This window comes from Drosophila mauritiana, chromosome 2L (genome assembly GCF_004382145.1).
Source record: "Drosophila mauritiana strain mau12 chromosome 2L, ASM438214v1, whole genome shotgun sequence".
Taxonomy (NCBI): Eukaryota; Metazoa; Arthropoda; class Insecta; order Diptera; family Drosophilidae; genus Drosophila; species Drosophila mauritiana.
The window spans coordinates 19,813,215-19,832,404 of NC_046667.1; the positions used below are offsets into that span (position 1 = coordinate 19,813,215).

Below are 19,190 nucleotides of genomic sequence, written 5' to 3' on the forward strand. Positions count from 1 at the left end.
TTAACTTGAAAATGCAGTGCGGACATCTTGACTGTGCATTATTTAAAGGCTTCAAAAATATACATTCTTTTATTTAATTTTGTATCTAGTAATGGTCACATTTCGAATTATATCAACAAAAATCAAATAAATACATATACTCATAAACAATTACCACGATATTCAAAAATAAGAACATACCGTACCTAAGGTAATAATTCAAAATATATGTGACGAAAAGTTGTTTATATTATTTTTGAATGTGAATACTTAGTGTTTAATAAGGGTTCATAAACATAGACAGACTTATCAATTTACTCTCAAGTCCAAAACTATCGATGAAAAGTCACGGAATGCTAACCGATAGCCCCATCGATGCCGATGACCTGTTGGCACGCACACATCTCTAGTTTGGCTGCGGCCGATTGCAGCCCTGGTTTTCTAGGTTTCTATTTTGGTCGAGCGCAGTGTTTTATTTATGTTTGCCATGGGAAAAGAGAGTTGCTAAAAGTGCCTAAATACGTGCACCTGGTTCACAAACGGGCGCTCCAAGCAGTTGACCCCAGCCCCACGGATCCGGCACTTGAGTAAACAAGTATTTCGAATAGTGAGTGCAGTTCAAATCGCGTCGGCCTAGAAAAGAATCCCGAAAATCGGGCAATAAATAGTTAAAAGTGTGCTCCTTTTGCTATATAACAAATTGTGTATATAATAACAAGGGTGGATAAGTCGCGCAATCAACGAAACTGGGAAAACTAAACTATTAGTCACTATTCTATTTTTGCTCAACGAACGACAGGGAACAACAACAAACGGAGCAACAAATGTTTGATAAAACACAACGCAGCTGAAGGTGAGCGAAGAACTAGAGTGGTTAAGAAAACCCTTCAGACAGCTTGGCTGCGAAATATCTAGCCGTGGAAATGAGTCAGGTTTTCCAATAACTGCTCGTCTGGGCAAAGGTTCAGTGGCATCTGAAAATTCACCCCACTATGCGTCATCCAAGTAGAGGCATCATAGACATCCCCACAACGGCAGACACAATCAAGCCTTCCTATAAGGAACGCCTGGGTCATTTTTATGGCATATATAAGAATGGAGCGGTTTTTCTTCTAGGTCTCTTTAAAGTCCTTGTTTCCACTTGAGAATCTAATATACCTATACTACTAAATTCTTCATCGATGAAGACATCTCTTACAAGAAGCCTTTAGTAGACTGAAATATTGTCGTTTTTTCGTCCCACCAAGGGACATATTTACATTTTATGTAATGACTACTGTACTTTCGGCACAACTGTTGTTCAAGTTGCTGCTGCTCGTGCAATAGTAATTTGTTGCCGGTTTCTGGAGTTCAGAGGTCCGCCTGCATAATCCATTGGGTCAATAGCAGGGCTCCTTGTGGGCATCCGTTCCAGCTCCTCCCGAAAGCGTTTGTTTGCTAGCACTCGCTGCGAAAATAAAATGCACTGCCGGACGACGACGGAGGCACGTTCTGCCTGCCGCTGCCTGCTGCATGCCACCTGCCTTCCGGCCCCAAACTCCCCCATTGGATCCCCAGAACCAACAAGCATCATTACCCGAATAATTTTGAACCGCTGCCAAGAGAATTTCCTATGAAAGGTGGTGGCAAGCTGAATGTAAATTCATTCTTTTCTTTACTCTCACATGGTCTTGGTTTCGACCACCAGTTCCAAGAGCAGTTTGCTAAATAAATGATATATATGTTGTAAAATAGTTACACTAGGCCATACTATTCAAAATTCCAAAAGAATTATTTTTGAGATTGGAAATGTTATATTTGTTTATATATTTAAGGGGAATGGGAAAAAGTCTAGGGTAAGACCACGTCGAACCACTTGCCTCATTGCGCCCTATGGTTGTTATTCTTACGCTTTAATGAAAGCATGTTGGCAATATCTGTATGTGGGCCTGTGATTTCCCAAAACAAACATTGGCCGTCAAATCATGCGCCTGATTTTCTTCCGTGGCTGCTGGGAAACCGCATTTCTTCATATTTCCGCTGGTGACCTCGTTCTTGGTGTGTTGGTGTCGAGAACAGCGGATCCCCACAAGCTATTGGAACTCCCACTCGCTCACCTCTTCGGTGTGCCCACAGCCACCGATGACTTCCTCCGCCACCAAGTATCTATAAATACGGCGAGCGAAGCAATCAAACTATATTACGTCCATATATCTGAGGAAATGCATCTCAAGTGGCGGCTGTGCAGCCTGTAAATCTCGGTATTGACACATTGAAGAGGCCTTATTGAGTGCAGTTCGGCTGAGGTAGTAGGGATGGCGATTCGGATCCGGTCCCGACCAGGCAGAACTGCATAAATTTGGTTTGTCTTTGGCTGACTTTGTTTGTCTTTGCCGCTGTCTTTGCCAAGCAAAACAATCCACTCGCTTTTCTTTTACATCTCTCGTCTTTGTTGTTTACGTTCCCCAGTGTCCCACGAAAATAAACATTCGGTGATTTGATTTGGGGTGCTCCCCTCCGATGGATGCGACGTTTTCCTCGCCAAATTGCGCATTTCCGGAAGCCGTAGGACATTCGTTTGAATTTCGCCTTCGGAGACGGATCGTTAATAACCAAAAGAGTTGTCTCTTATACTCGGAGAGCGTGGGACCGGTGTATCTGTATCTGAAACTTGTATCTGTATCTGCATCTGGGGCCGCACAGCCGATCCGCGCGGCGCCATGTGCAAGTTTAATGAATTAATTAAAATTTGGTTCCGAGAGCTTCAATGGGGTATGTATGCATCTTTGTATGTGCCCACATATCGGCGTGTGTGCCACTCGGTATCTGCATTTATGCATCTGCTCATCTGACCTCCGATGCATCGTTTGGAGCACCACCACCTACGGAAATTTGATTGTGCCCGGCCATGGACTTAAAGTGATTTCAGGGTTAAACGAAGCGGAGGAAAGTGACATACATTTGGCTTGGGTTTGGCGTTGCACTTATAAAGCGTATTTTTGCCGACATTCTGATCTCGGCTGATTTGAATATGAATATTCTGTGGAAAGAGTATTGTCTGGCTGGTATCTAGTTCTTGGTCAAATGGTCGGTTTACCATCTTTATTCAGTGGAGTTTACAGTTCCAGCACACTTGTTTGTCTTAGAATAAAAGTATTTGATTTAAATTTGATTTATACGCTATCATAAATTCTAAAAATAGGGCGAATTTAACGTTTCCTGAAGCCATAATCCCATTAAAACCACAATGTGTGTCGCACGATTTTAAATTTTAGATTATACAAGTCTACACATTCCATAAACATTTCCTATGATTCATGGGCATATATTGTATGTTCAACAGGAAACTGAGCGGAACAGGTGAAATTTTCTGAAATAATTCTAAAATGCTTGAATATGAAGAAGTTCTCGATTGATGACTGAATCCGCAAACATGGAAGATCTCACATCCAATAACCGTGCCACATATATTTTGGCACAAATATTTTTATGGGGTTTTTCAAAACACAATACAAAAGCACAGCGAGGAATTCTGCTGCTGGTGTCGCTTATTTCTCAATGAAATACAATTAAGATCCTCATTTTGGAAACGCAGATGAAAAGGTTGTCCCCGGATTCATATTTTTTGTCACATCTCTGTTGATTTTTCGTGAAAATATGCGATGTGTCCGGTCGAAAACGCTCGCGTACATGTAAAAAAATATATTCGATTCTCCTACGATCCGACGGGACTCTCAGAAAATTGCTGCGAGAGTGGCACTTTCGGTTGCCGTGGAAAATTCGTCTGCCATATGTCGCCAGCTTTTCGGTATTTTCCGCTTTTCTCGGCAGTTTCGCTGAAGCAATGAACGCGTGCGGTGCATCGTCGGAGAGCAGCAAAAACGGCGAAAAACGTCAAATTTTCGTACCACAAATTATTGTCGAAAAAGTATATATCACCCATCTATACAAAAGACTAGCGGGTATATGTATTCGAGTGCCTAGATGGCGAAAAAGCGACATTTTAAGAAATTTTCATGCGTGTGTGCAGCCAAAACGTGACCTTGCCTCAGGGAAATATTCTCGTCATCCTATAAATCTTGACAATCTCATGAGAGCTGTAATAATTCGCGAAAAACTACACGTTCCAGTCTGGCATATAGAACTTGCGAACCGCCAATATGTATACTTTCGTCGGTTTTTTATTTTTAGTATTCAAGAAAACTATTTGGGCAAAATAAACCAAGTTATTCATATTTTTGCGTTTACTCATTGCGGCAATAGCGCACAAATGTGATCCATCTATTTTTAGAAACTAGATCACTTTTTAACTTTTTCAGTCCAGAATTCAATTTTTGCATAAACATAGGAATTCCTACATTAATAAAAGCGACGTGTGCTGCTAATTTTAAATATTACCAAAAGTGGCTGATGACTTTTATAAACGACTTTACAAATTATGACATCCATTAACTAGTCCCCTTTTTTATAACGTGCCATTTACAAGGTGTTACTCATACGAGAGACCATTTTGATTTAGCTTTTGAATATTGACGTTTTTTGTGGGTAACAATGTCGCAATATAATTTTCGAGGCATTCGAAAATATTTGCGATTTTGCTTCTTTCTATAGATATCTCGATCGAGTGCACTTGCCTTCGGAATCCAAAGTGCCAATCCCATTTCCGTCAACGAAAGTGTTTAACGATTGAATGAAATGTTGATCTCTTAAAGAGTTGTTCGAACAAACCATATAAAAAGGGTCGTAAATATTTTTAGACGCGACGTGGCCGTTGTTTATGATTTATATGTTGGCCTGTCCGGCTATTCAAATTGTTTTTATGGCCCGAAAAGTTTTTCTTTCACAATACGCGCGAGTGATTTTTACCCAATTTTTTTAATGGATCCTCGCAGCTTGTGTGACCTTGGCCATCGTGTAGCGCACGAGTTTTCCAGACACTTGCAGTAAACTAGGAAAGAAAAGCCGGAGGGGAGTCGCCGGAAAAGTGTCAAGAAACTTGCGCACGCGTTTCTCGACAGATGTTTTCAAAATGTTTTCTTCTTTGGGGCCATAATTATTGCTTGGCTAATGCCAAGAAGCTGAGGAATTCCGAGCGATCGACGATGATGTAGCTCATCGCTGCAATAGTGCGTAGGTGCTGTATATAACGAGCGATATGCTTCCATATGCTTTTTCATTGAGCAAATTGCCTGGCTGATGTTTCAAGTTCAATACCCATCGCCTCGTTTCAGTTGAATCAATCTAGTGCGGACTCGGATCAGCCCTGAACAATCCGACAATGGATCAGCCACTGGTGGTGCAGGCGGAGTACTCCTTCATGGGCAGCAATAACGACGAGCTGTGCTTCCAGAAGGGCGATGTCATCACGGTTACCCAGCGCGAGGATGGTGGCTGGTGGGAGGGAACGCTGAACGATAAGACTGGCTGGTTTCCCAGCAACTATGTGAATGAGTGCAAGGTGCAGCTGCCTCTTACGGAGACCATACGGCCGCCGGAGGAGATCCAGGAGTATCGGTCTGTAGTGCTCAAGGATCTGCTTGACTCGGAGCGCGCCCATGTAGCCGAGCTGCAGGGTCTGCTCGAGAATTTCCTGGAGCCCATGCAACAGACGCAGATGTAAGTTCTCTATTCTCTCATATAATTTGAATACAATCTAAAGTTGCTTCTCCTACAGACTCAGTCAGGATGAGTACGCCCAGCTGATGTGTAACTTTGTGGAGATTGTGCGTACGCATGAGGATTTGCTCATCCAAATCGAGGAATGCAACGATCGAGTGGGAAAACTATTTCTCACCAGCGCCCCCTTGATGAAGAAGGTGCACCAGGCCTACTGCGCTGCCCATCCAAAGGCCATAGTCATACTGGATAAGTACAAGTATGTGCTCCCCGCTTTATATATCTATATATCCCCAATTATCCCATATTGTAATGTTCAATTATTAAATATACATTTATTTCTATTCTAAAAGGGACGAGCTGGAAAAGTATATGGAACGACAGGGCGCAGCCACTCCTGGATTACTTGTGCTCACGACGGGTCTATCAAAACCCTTCCGGCGACTGGACAAATACTCGGCCATGCTGCAGGAGCTGGAGCGGCATATGGAGAGCAGTCATCCGGATCGCGGCGACACCCAGCGGAGTGTCGCCGTGTACAAAGACATAGCTGCCACCTGCTCGGCCACCCGTCGCCAAAAGGAGCTGGAGCTGCAAGTGCTCACGGGGCCAGTCCGTGGATGGCAGGGACAAGAGCTGAGCACCCTCGGGGACATCATCCACATGGGCAGCGTTGCAGTTGGAGCTGATCATCGCGACCGATACTTTGTGCTCTTCCCACAAACTTTGCTATTCCTTAGCGTTAGTCAGCGGATGAGTGCATTCATCTATGAGGTGGCAACACTAGCAACAACATGGTGAATTTGTTTGTAATCTGTTTTTACACGCAGGGCAAGCTACCCTTAACTGGGATCATAGTGAATCGTCTGGAGGACACGGATGCCCTGAAGAACGCCTTTGAGATAAGCAGTCCTTTGATCGATCGCATTGTAGCTGTTTGCCAGGGTCCGAATGAGGCCAACAAGTGGGTGGAGCTGCTCAATGCCAATAATCCCAGCCTGCCGATGGGCATCAAACGGCAATTGAGCAACTTGAGCAACTCTTCGCTAGGACACCTAAATGCCGCTCATGTAAGTAGTATATTTCTTCTATATATTCACCTTTATTATCGTTTCGTTTTGGCGACACTTTAAACCGTGAGCAGCTGAGTCAACATTTGGATTCACGGGGCTACTGCACGCGATTCTCGCTGTGTGCCTATTACTCCAGCCCCCCGTGCCATGTGCGACCTCTTCGTGTGACTCTTCCCCCAAGCAATTACCCAGCAACAGCTCCGTACGCCAATCTTAGTGCTCACTTTGCCAGGCTTGTTAAAGGCGGCGGACTGCGGAGTGCTATCGTAAAGATGCTTCTGTACCCGCAGGCTCGCCAGAGCATCGATCTCAAAAGGATTGCGTTGCGCAAAAAGCGTTGTCATAAGGCCTCCGCAAAGCTAAAAGATCTCAATGCCAATCAGGATTCGGGGCAGTCCGAGTTGGAACGACAGGATGCAATTGAACTACCAACGGACTCGGAAAGCTATGATGATGACTTTGAAGATGATTTTTTGCATTCCTGCGACTCGGATCCGTTTGAATATGTGCAGTTTTACCAAAACAAGCGGAACGATTCCATGTGCAATTCCACAGGCACATTTGTGGACCATGGCACGGGTGCCAGGAGGCACTGTTCCTCTATTAACCTCATTAAATTGGATTCCGCGGATACGGACGAAGTTCTAGCGCTCAACGAGTTAAAGAAGGAGTCTCTTGTTATAGGATCCAGGGCACTAAGAGCTTTGGCTCGAAAGTCCACGACTCGAAATTCCAGTGTGCACACATCCACGGCAACTTTGGAGCTAGGTGTCGGTGGCAGCATCACAAGCTGTGTTGAGGAAGAGCCAATTATTAAGGTCAAGCCACCGTTCTCCCTGCAACAACAAAGTTCCGATGCGAGTTCCATTTTTGCAGCTAGATTGGGTGGTGCATTCACCGCCTGCGAGAATCTGGCCAGTATGCCTGTTGATCTCAGCAGGGAGTCGAGTGTCCAAGAGCCACCCACTCCTCTGCCTGCTTCACCGACAGAACGGCACAGCATGCCAACCATATTTGTGGGCAATCGCTTCAACCACAGCAAAAATACAGAGGTATATGTACCAACGTGGCGAGATCGCCAGGAAATGCAAAATCAGAGTGTGGATGCGATGCAGGATGAGGAGTTGCACTCCAGTTCCATTGATCTACCCGCCGCCTGTCTATCTGCTCCGGATAAACTGCAAGCAGAACTACTTTACAACTACGACGAGATCCTAGAAAAACCTCTACAGCTGCATCGGGAGCTAACGCCCTTTCCGGGCCATAATCTTAACTCGGATAAGCGGGTTTCCCACAAAAGCGACAGTCCGTCGACAGGAAATCCAAAGACAGATCCAAATCTTGCCACAAGAAGTAGTTCCACCACCGAACTCTGCATTGATACCACCTCAAAAAAGCGCACAACCCCGCCAGAGAGAAGCCGGGATTCCATTAGACGCTGCATCAGCTATCAGTTCCTGCAGATGTCCAATCGACCGCCCCCTCCACCACCGCCACGCAGAGATCCGGATCTACACTTAGACACCAAATGCCGCTGCTGCGAAAACTCCCAGTGTCCCAGTCCGCGATCAAGTGACAGCGGAATGGCTGGCAGTTGCACAATTACATCACCGGATCCGCCCAATCCGGAATCATACTTTCCCATGGAGGCCGCAGGCCACGATATCCTAGATAATGTGGAGGCAGAGAGGTTTGATGTGTGCGGAATGTTCAGGGAGAAGTTTCTCACTCCGGAGGCTACTCAGGATGTTGTTGATCTATCAGAGGAGCAGCCTCAACAATCAGATGAACCCACTACCCCTACCAACCACAAAGAGGAACCTACTTGCATTAGCTCTGCTCAAGTACAAGTGAATACGAGGAGTATTTTTCTGCCCTCCAGCTCGAGCATGGATGAGACGAACAGGAATATCCCAACCAACAATATCCTATTTAGCTCGAGTTCCGCGGAACAATTGGAACCGCAGGCAACCTTTCGCTCGGGCATGTATGCGCACTGGTGGAAGAAAGAGCGCCTGCCGCCGGAGGTGGTGCGTGGCATAGCCCACGCCTACAATAAGAGCTTGCCCTCCAAGGACTCAAAAGATTCGGGATCAGTGTGCTCCAGCTGCTTCTGTTCCCTGGGAGCCAGCGGTTACAGCGAGGGCGCACTGTACTGCTCAGTGTGCCAAAACTGTGCGGACTACTACAACGGCAGTGTCACCAGCACAACCAACACGACGACCACCACATCATCCGCCAGTTGCCCACTGTGCAGTGAGGACGAGGGCATGATTGCTCCCACACACGACTCCTCCTCGCTCGACTGTCCCATATGTACGGGCCGCATTGCTTCCGGCGCCGAAGAAGGCAAGCAATCCGAAATGGATCGACGGCCAGGTAATCTAAGGATTCCTGTGGAATGGTATCCGGGTTACCTGGCTGACGGCGTTTGTTCCGTGCACGTGTTACGTTTGATTGTTTTGTAAATTCGTTTTGCTCTCATGTTCACCAAACTCAAAAATCCCTAATGCTCTACCAGCAACCATTTGGCCAAATGCAGCACGTCCAAAAAAGTCATCACACATTGCTTCCTCATCAGCACATCCTTTGACTAACCCAGTGCGAGTTCATTGTTTGCCCAAATTTCCAAAGGAATTGGTAATAAAACAATAAGTAATAGCTTTTGAAAAAATTTCTTTAAATACGTTTCCTTTCTTTCTTCTAAACATTTAAAAGTTTATCAAGTCTACAAATGTATTAAATATGTATATGAGTCAAACTAAAGCACATCATGATATTTGACTGCAATTAATATTTGAATATGATGATTTCTGAATTTACGGACTTGCAAATGGCATTCAATGAACATTAGTTCTGCTGTTCCTCCCTCCACTCTGGGTGGTAATTTCATCCGTCGTAAAGCTAAACGAATTACAAAACATTAATCTAACGCTCGACAACACAAAAATTCAAAACGAGAATGAAAATTACAACCAAAAACCAATCAAACGCATTCGATTCGATTTGCTTGCTGCGCTTAGCTCGCTGCAGGATTTGCCTGAAGGATTCACCTGCTGTTGTACGTTTTCTTGTTGCTATTGCACCGCTGATCCTGTTGACGGCGGGCCAGATAGAGATTCTTTGATTAAAACTAACTTACAGTATTTTATGCGTTAAGATTAAAAAAGAAAAACACAAACACTGTTAACCAGAGCTCTTCATCTCTTGCATTGCAGATGTCGCCGCCATCAAGCCACATACTCCTACCACCCGGCGGCCGTCCGCCAGCCACTCCCAGCAGCATCCCGGCCGGCAGCAGCAGCGGAGGGAGCCACAGCCACCAGGGGTCGCCGGCCACCAACTCGATGTCGCATCACAAACGGAGCCAGTCGTTCAACCACCACCTCAGCTACAATCAGTACACGCCCACTCAGCCTCCACCACATCATCTGCATCCACCACAACCACCAAGTCTGCCAAGTCATCTGGGGGCAGCCGGCCCCAGATCAAGTTCAGCCCAGACACCAAACAGCAAGACAGCAGCTCCACTCCAGGCGTCATCCATGGACGCCAGTCCAGCAATTCAGGCAGCGGCAGCAGCAGCGGCGGCAGCGGTGGGAATGGGGGTGCCAAGCGCAAGGAAAGGAAGCACAAAGGGTGAGAAATTGAGACCATACTACGGGATTTGTATGTTTTCTACTTACTAATCACTCCCTGCTGGGATTCTAAATTTCCCATCACATATTAATATTTAAACTAAGCATCAAATGTGTTTTGCATCCTCAGCTAACTGGACCATAAGCTGCCTACGACCCACGCCGCCGTTGCGACCCAGTTTATTGAATGCAACCAGCGGATCGGGAAGTGGCAGCGGTGGCGGCGGCAGCAGCTCCAGCAATGCCCTGGCCAGCTACTGCAGCGGAAGGAAAAACCAGCCCACCTACGAGGAGGACGCCCTGGTGCTCCGGGTTTTCGAGGCCTACTGCGCCGCCTATCAGAACAATGCCAGGAACACCATCCACTCGGGTAAGTGGCGCAAGCCATCCCAGATGTGCTTCATCTAGCTGTAACGATTTCTATGTGCTCCCGAACCAAGTTTGATTATAATTTGCTGAAGAACAAAAGCTACAAACTGTTAGCCAAGTTGCTTATTTACACACACACTCACACAAACACAGCTGTATAATCCTCACACAAAACACAGACTCACTTAAGAGTTCAGCCGCTAAACAAACCACTTATCATTTTGTTGGTTTGGTTGCTCTATAATTTCATGGTTTTATTCACTTTTCACAAGGCGTTGCACTAAACCAAGAAGAATTTTCCAAATTTAATCGAGAATATTGTAATAGGCTTAGTCGAACCATTAACTTTAAGCTTACGAATTGTTAACCAGTTACCAAATTATGTTTAAGAGAAAAGATTGATTTTTTGGTTGTACCATTGGCCACTGATTTCGTTTTAAGATCAACAAACTCAACTCTGCAATTGGTGCTAAGCAGCGAACAAAGGAATCCAAAGTTTTTGCTTTAAAAGATGTCAATTATTCTGTATCTCTATAGCTATTATTTGTATTGACGACCATTGAATTCGAATTACTTTGTTTCTTACTTAAATAAACATTATTTTTGTTATCCCATTACCCATGTAAACCTTAGTTTAATTTATTCTTACCGCCTTCGTCCCAACTCCCATTCCTACGCTCAAATCATCCTCATTTCGAATTATTTGTTACCATTAACATCAAGCTACACATTATGTATATAGTATGTTGGATTTTTGGTTTAGGTTTTTGCTAACCATCTTGCACACTCATCCCACAGTCCTGATTCAACTGCAACTGGTACTGTTGTGGTCCCCTGCTAATGGTACTGGTACTATTTCCTTTATCCTGTGGGCGCTTTCTCCCCTCGGTGTCGAACTCATCATTGTAGGAAAACACTATCATTCTCTCCATATTCCTGCTTCATTCACCTTATTCACATTTGGTTGTTGTGGTTGTCTCCCTTTTGGCGTTGTGATCCCTTTGCTTTTTTGTTTGGTTTTTGGTTCTCATTGGTCCCACCTGTTGTCGTTGTCGTTGTTGGTATTTCGTTTTCCGTTTCTTCAAATCTCTTCATTTTTCTCTCTCTCTTTATTCCACTCCGACCTGATCCAAACCGATCTATATATAGCCTTGCAACCCTGGACTCCGTGTCTGCCCATCCGCGGTGGCAAGCTGAAAACGAGCAAAACCTTCTCGACCTCCAATCCACAGCTGCCTTTCATAGCCAATGTCGGCAACTCAGCCTACCTCAATCAGCACCAGCAGCAGCATCTGCAGCAGCAGCACCTGCAGCAACAACACTTGCAGCAGCAACATCTTTCCCAGCAGCAACCAGGTCGTCAGCACTCCGCCGGCAGTTTGAACTCCTCATTTATTTGGCGCGAGGCGAGCCCGAACAACTTCAACCTATACTCCAGTTCGGTGTCTTCCTCGCTGAATGCGACACCTGCGCAACGCTACTCCTTATCCGGAGCTGCGGGAGGATCGCCGTCCATCAAGGACTACCAGAGAGCGCTATCCGAGGAGAGAGCAACCAGAAAGTCCCTGAATCGCCTTAAAAGTGGTTTTGGTTCGGGCTACGACAATGTGTGCACATCACCTCTGCTGCCGAGGAAGAACAAGCCTGCACCCAAATTGGTGGCTCAGCAGTCGTATCAGAGATCCCCGGGAAACGCCACAGCCACCACTATAGTGAAGCCGAATCCGTCAGGACACCCAGGATTATATGATCGCCGCTTGAACCGCTCCTTCGAGACCTCCACTTCGCACCGCTATGCCGGGTATGGAGCGGGCTACTTGATGAATTGCGGCGGAGCTTTGCGGACCAGTACGCTCCAGAGGAGCACTCCGCAACTGGCCGGTGGTGAGAGATCCGATGACAGCGATGTAGAGCGGGAACTCCTACGGGGCAATGGATCTGGACCCACGGCCAGTTTGGAACTTAATGCCGATGGCAGCAAACGGCAGTCGGGCAGCTGGTGTTGCGGTAATTTTGTGATGAAGCAGTGGCGCAAGATCAACCATGTTTGAGTCTGGGTTGGGGGCATCACCCACCATGCCTTCATCAGTCATCAGCATTGCATCGCATCCGCATATCGCATCCCGCCGCTCCAGCTCCAGATACAGATACAGATGCTTTGCTTTGAATGCGCTCCGTGTGCGAGTCTTTATTGATTTTTAGTTGATTTACTGGCTGCGCAAAGCTTCCAATGCCACAAGCCTTAGATTCTAGACCAGCGAACTATATGAAGTTGTAAGCGAATGGGCGTTTGACTTGTGCTCGCTTTGATTGTCTTAGCCTTAAGCAGCGCCTTGATGTGTCTGCGGTGAAATTCGGCCAACTGCCTGAGGTTATATTCATTGCATTTCAGGCGGCCAAGCGAATTTCACTGCACCTAGACTGTAACTAGAGTTTGTGCTTAGCTTATATTGACTTACACCTAACTTAGCCTATTATTAATATGTAATCTGTGAAAAGACTTGGCGAAAAAGCGACTAGCTTAGAAGATGATGAAGCTTGCCACTGAGTGCAACTCCTGGTTCCGTTTTGAATTTTTATGGAATTTAGTTCAGCTTAATAAGGGCAGTCCTTAAATTTCCGTCCACGCCGTAACGAATTCTATTTTTACGTGGCCAATCGAGTGCGGATCACAATTTTGCCATTGGAATTGCCTAATATGCATAGTCCAAACTATCTACTAGATATAATCGTACTTCCTAATGCATCTGTGTTCTTGGAGGACGTTGACCTAGTGAGTTTTGTATTAAATGTCCGTTACCTGCCTAGCAAGCAATTAAATCAAAGAGTGTGCAATGTGTAATCAAAGAGTGCGCTTTAAATGTTAGTCATAGCTAGAATCAGCAACTAAATCAAAGTAACCAACTGTTGTGCATTATTGATCGATGGATAAACGAACTTATTTTGTAAGTGTTTTGTGAAACAACCAAATTAACAACTATATACTCTTAACTACTATTAACCAGTTTATACGTTTGTACTGTAATTGAGTTGATATTTGTCGACGCGAAGGAGGGATGGATAACTCAACGAATCCAAACGAACCATGAATAAAATTCTTTACAAGACGAATCTTCCTTTGTTTGTCTATGTGGTTGTGTGCTTTGTTGTTAATAAATATAGCGATAACTTAGATATACCCTTAAACTTGTATAGTATCCCATAGATTGATGTCCTGTAGTCGAAAGCCCTGTGTTTTGGCTCCCCCCTAGCCATATGACATTTAAGATATACACTCTTTATATTATCCTAGCAATAGCTTATAGTTATCACTTACGCCTAAACATATTTCTACCCTACACAATCATATTTTGTACATTACCATTAATCCACCCTTCTCCCCATCCGATCTCTCGCACACAACACTAACATATTCTGTTCTCTGTTCGATTTTCTTTTATCCACCGAAACACACACCGGCAAGCAGGCCTTGAAAACGAGGACATGACCCCCACCCTTCGCCAACTGTGGACCGCCATCCGCCAGATGCAGCAGGACATGTCCCAGATCAAGCTGCAAATCAACGAGGAGCGGGCCCTGCGAGCCGATCTCCAGCAGCTGCTCATGCAGCATTTGGAGACGAGCAGCGTGAGCAGCGGGGCCAACACACCCAAGTGTTGACTATGCAAGTGACCCGGAGGGTTCTGGAGGGGATTCCTCGGTACCGATACATCGAAACAATACCCGCCGCTGCTTTTAGCTTTAATTCATTCTTAGACACTTTTACCTTGCATCTTCGGGGGGCAGTGGGTCAATTACCAAAAAATTATCTACATATGGACTTTGTAATCGTATATGGATTGTATTTACCGAGTACTATTTATGTGTATGTATACTTGTGAACGGACAATATGCCAATTGTATCTAATATTAACAAGCATCTGCTTCTATCTTATTATTGTGCGATCTATCAAAGAGGTTTCTGTATGTTTGAATACCTTTTATTTTTGATTGATCGCATGCATAATTTGAACTAGAGTATTGTTCTTATATTTCGGGCAACTTCAGCGAAGATCTGCTTAAGCCCATCTGAACATAAATAATTCGTTATAATGCCTAGATATAATCTTCATTGTAAGAGCCTAGCACAACATGCGTATTTTACTGGCATTGATTATACTCTTTAGACTTATTGTATTTGACTTATTTTACGACGTTGCCGCCATGCAACTTTTAAGAGCTGCTTGTGTAAGTTATACGAACAGATAGACCCAGTTTTGATCTTAGTTTTGACGATGATTTCAAATTGACAATGCAAAATTCTTAAAAATGTGCCAATACTTTAGTAATTTAGTAAGCTGCAGCAACGTACGAAGAATCGCTCAAAAAGTTGTATTTACCGATTATACCTAGAACCTTTATTGGATTAATATACACGCACAGAAAATGTAAATGAATTCGAGGCTTTCATTGAGTTAGTGCATTCGCAAGTGGCAGCCTCTGGAGATTGCAATCGGAACCCACATAAGCAGAACAGAGCAGAACCACTCCGGATCCCAAGAATGCCTAACGATTTAACGAGTCTAAAACAATGTATAACCGCTATCGCTTGTCTGACAATTTTTGCTGAATAATTCGGAGTGCCAGGCGGCTTTTCTGCTCTGCTTCGTGCGACTTGGCAAGAGGAAACCCGTGCCCGACTGCAGGGGAGCATAATGAGATTGCAATCAGTCAGCGGGAACATGGAGTGGCAGTGGCGCTGGCGGTGGTAGTGGCGGAGGCAGCGGCAGATGGCGACAAATGAGCAACAAACCACGTCAAGAGCGAGCGACATTGTTGGCAAAACAATTTCAGTGTGTCAGTAAGGATTTGAGAACAATGCAGGCTGCCTGCTTGGTTGGCTCCCTGGCTGGCTGGCTGGCTTGCTGACTTGGCCGGAATGTGTCACTTCCACTTCCTGGGCTCGGAGGGGCCGTGGAACCCGGGTTGCGAGGCAACTTTGGACTTGCGGATGCGAAGGCTTGCGGAAGTTTTCGCATGCAATCTGAGAGGTTGCTCCTCCCTCTGCTTGTTGGCCAAAATTTATTGCAGCTGCTTAGCTAAACGGTTAGATATTGTGGCTCCTAGGGCCTGTGGCTACACTCCAGCTTTAATGACAATCATTAGTGCCTCGCTCTCTGGCTGGCTGCCCCTCATATTTTGCAGCTATTAAATTATTAATAATTAGCAATTACCGCCTGGTTAGCAATTTATCAAGGCCTACACGCAGAGAAAGAGGATGCTGGCAGCTTCGGTGGGGGAAGTTGCAATAAATTAAAACTAGTTGTATCGCTAATATATTCTACCGTGAATGTATTCTATTTTGTTACTCAGAAGAAGTAAGCCTAAAGCTTACTAGGCTAGAAATAATAGCTTGCAAGTCACATAAGATACTTTAATTCGAAGAGGCTTGAGTATTTTTTTGAATTTTATGATAAGCAACTCATGGAAATTACCAAAAGTCACATCATTGCAATGAATCAGGCTTCAATTTAAATCGCAATCCTCTAGGCTAGAAATTTCATTTTAAAATCATTTTTTTCTAAGTGCTCTGGGCTGACGTCTGACACCAATTCATCCTGCAGCGTGTCCGTCCTCGGTTGACTTACAAAATCATAGGCATTATGGAACCGACACATAAAACTGGCGCTGCACTGGAATTAACTCTTTGACTTGGACCTCCTAAAGAGTAAAAAAACCACCTGGTTCGCGCGGAGTTAACCCATTTTCAACGCAAACCCATGGATGTCAGCCGCGCAGATTCATCTGGCGATAACTCGACCTGAAACTGAAATTATAATGTAAACCACGATATCTGCATTGCATGTGTAGTAGTTGTGTTTTATGGCTTGTCTCATTTGCTTAACCATGGTTGTTTGTGGTTGAATACGTATTATTACATATTAATGGATCCACTGATATTCAATCTTAAGTGTGGAGAAATTCACAGTTTCCAGTACCCATTTGCCTTTAGCTTTTACTTTTGTTTCGACTTTAGGGTAAATGTGCTGTGGGTTTCCTGAGGCCCGTCCACGGAGGAAGTTCGCTATTATAAATGGCTCTTAATTATGGTTTGCAGCTCCTCCGATTTAAGCATACTTCCACAACTGGACCAGCTCATTTACTTTGAGGCGGAGACAGTAACTGACAGCCAAATCATTTATCATGCTTAATTACCCGATTGAAACAATTCTGTGATCAGGTATACCACTAATTATTCCCATTGTAATTGGATCTTTCCTTTCCTAAGCCTGAGATCTTAGAACTCAAGTTAGACCGAAGCATGAAATATTTCTCTTAATTAATGTTTAGTAACACATTATCTTTTACAAGTCTAGTACATGGAGTGGAGTTCGCTCTTAGCCGACTTTGAATTGCAGGGCTAAGTTATCTGCAGTAAATAAAACAGCACGCTATAGTCGATTTTCTCGACTATCAGATACTTAGCTTGTGACAGAGGATTGAATTTAAATATCAAAATGATTCCGTACATGCTCATATCTCGAATGCAATATGCCAAGATGATGTTAGCCAAGAGCAGCCTAGAAACACTTTTCCGTGGCTGAGCATCAAGCCATGTGACCCACATTGGCCACCACATCCATCGTCAGCAGCTCATCATCAACGGTAGTCGTGAGTAGCGGCACAAACTCAGGAGGCGACAGAAGAACGACCCGACAGAACGTCATCGATATTGGTACTCTCGTTTGCATCGGCATACGTATACGCAGCGTTGGCTGGCTCCGATTCTCGATGGCTCAATTCGATCGGTGTCAATGCAATGCGATGCTTCTAACCCAATTCACGGACCACGCTAAGTTTTCAAATTTCTCGATGGCTGTGGAATAACATGCATACACGGAAAAATAAGTAGAGCTTCATCTACCATAAATGATTTTATATGCGAGCAGTACAAAATTATTCATTCAAGTTGGCACTCTTTTGTTTCTTTAATTAATTACATTTTCACAATCCTTTTATCTTTCTTTCAGACTATTAATTGTGAGATACAAAATATTTTGGAGTATTTCTCAACGTGTTCTGTTTAACATAGCAAAGCTACTAGAAAAGGTTTTCCTCTGTTTCCGCCTTCTGTGCTCTGGCATTTGTCAGCGACCATTGGCTGAGCACTAATGGTCGGTGGTGGCTCATCTCCGGCTCCATCTCCGTCTCCGTTTCCATCGCTTGTGACCCTAATTACATTCAAAGCGAGCGTGCCAGCTTCGGGACACTTCGAGTATATTTATTATTGACTGCTGTTATTAATGCCCACTGAAAGCGCGTTTGACACCAGCTTTCAGCACTTTCCGCACACGAAAATTGGACAAATGTACACTGTGCAGCAGGGAAAAGTTTAAAGCACGAAGGAAAATGTCTGAAACTGAAAATATCTAGTGGTTTCTTTGTAATCGAATTTCGATTCTTTGAAGTTGGGAGGATTGATCTTCAAAACCGTTAGATTTGACTGGATTGTGGGGCAGCACAGTGCTGGTCATAAGTCAGCGTCCACATGAAGGCCATTCGATCCGCTAGGTGGAGTCATGAGTGATCGCGATGCGATTCGCAGCGCCTTTATTAAGTGCACCTGTCTGCGCTCGCACGTCGAAGATTAAAAGCAAACAATGGGTACGTCGGAGGTGGCCATATCGCACTACACTATACTATACTATATATAATAACGGAACCCGCGGACCGGTGCGAAATCGAAAAGTGCAACGGAAAATTGCACTGCCAACTCCGCTAAGCAATCCCCCCCTCTGCACACCACACATAGTTTTCCAAGCATCCATCGACAGCACTTTCATTTTCACGCTCATCCAACTCATCCAACTCGCGACTCGCTCACAATGGGGCTTATTAATCATATAATTATGTCGGGTTGTGTTGGTGCCTGAGTAGTGCGAGGTGTAGAATTAAGTTAGTAAATCGTTGGCATTGTCTGCTGTCTCTTGACGTCTCTGTTCCATTCCCCCCGCCCTCCCTTTATGGTTAGTTTTTATGGATTTGAGGGCTTTCTGGGGTCAAGGCTCTCGAAAAAAATCAAACGCAGCGGGATACGGCCCAAAGATTTGATAGTGAAATTGTCCGACTTTATGGAGCATTGGTAGTGGGGGAGGTGGCATCGCCCTTCGGGAATGCAAAGTGAAAATTCCGGGAAGAGCCCAGCTTGGGAAAAGTTCGAATTAGTTTGCTCAAATAGCGGTCATAAATGGTGTGGTTCTGGAGTTCGTGTTGGTGCTAAAATGGAATACTTCCATGGTGGGAAAACACCAAATGACCTTTGATGAAAAGGGTCAGAATTGGAATAAATTATTTGATCATTTTAAAAGCTTTAAAACGGAGGGGAAGTATCATTAGTATGATTTAAGTGCCTTTAGAAGTCATTTAAAAAAGGTATTTGCACTTTCAATTTTTATGCAGGAAAGCTTGGCAGTTTAATATCTCTAAGATATTAAATTCTCTATTTAAAGTAAAAACTAAATTATTGAGTTATTAAAATGTAGTTATAGAGACAATG

The 19,190-nt window shown here is 44.5% G+C and overlaps 1 protein-coding gene across 5 annotated transcripts; it reads left to right on the top strand.

Moving 5' to 3' along the window:
- The first annotated feature begins 391 nt into the window (after positions 1-391).
- LOC117135786 (rho guanine nucleotide exchange factor 7) lies at positions 392-15,090 on the top strand. Of its 5 annotated transcripts, none has more exons than XM_033296302.1 (9): positions 392-832; positions 5,190-5,574; positions 5,633-5,833; positions 5,928-6,348; positions 6,405-6,644; positions 9,866-10,286; positions 10,416-10,655; positions 11,804-12,661; positions 14,121-15,090. In XM_033296302.1, exons 2-9 carry the CDS (start codon positions 5,237-5,239, stop codon positions 14,312-14,314), a joined length of 2,913 nt encoding a protein of 970 aa, XP_033152193.1. In that variant the 5' UTR covers positions 392-832; positions 5,190-5,236; the 3' UTR covers positions 14,315-15,090. The 5 variants fall into 5 exon arrangements, with proteins under 5 accessions (XP_033152193.1, XP_033152168.1, XP_033152202.1 ...); XM_033296277.1 differs by lacking the exons at positions 11,804-12,661; positions 14,121-15,090 and adding an exon at positions 6,719-8,996 and having other exon boundaries at positions 392-586; positions 779-832; positions 10,416-10,508; XM_033296311.1 differs by lacking the exon at positions 11,804-12,661.
- Positions 15,091-19,190: the final 4,100 nt, after the last annotated feature.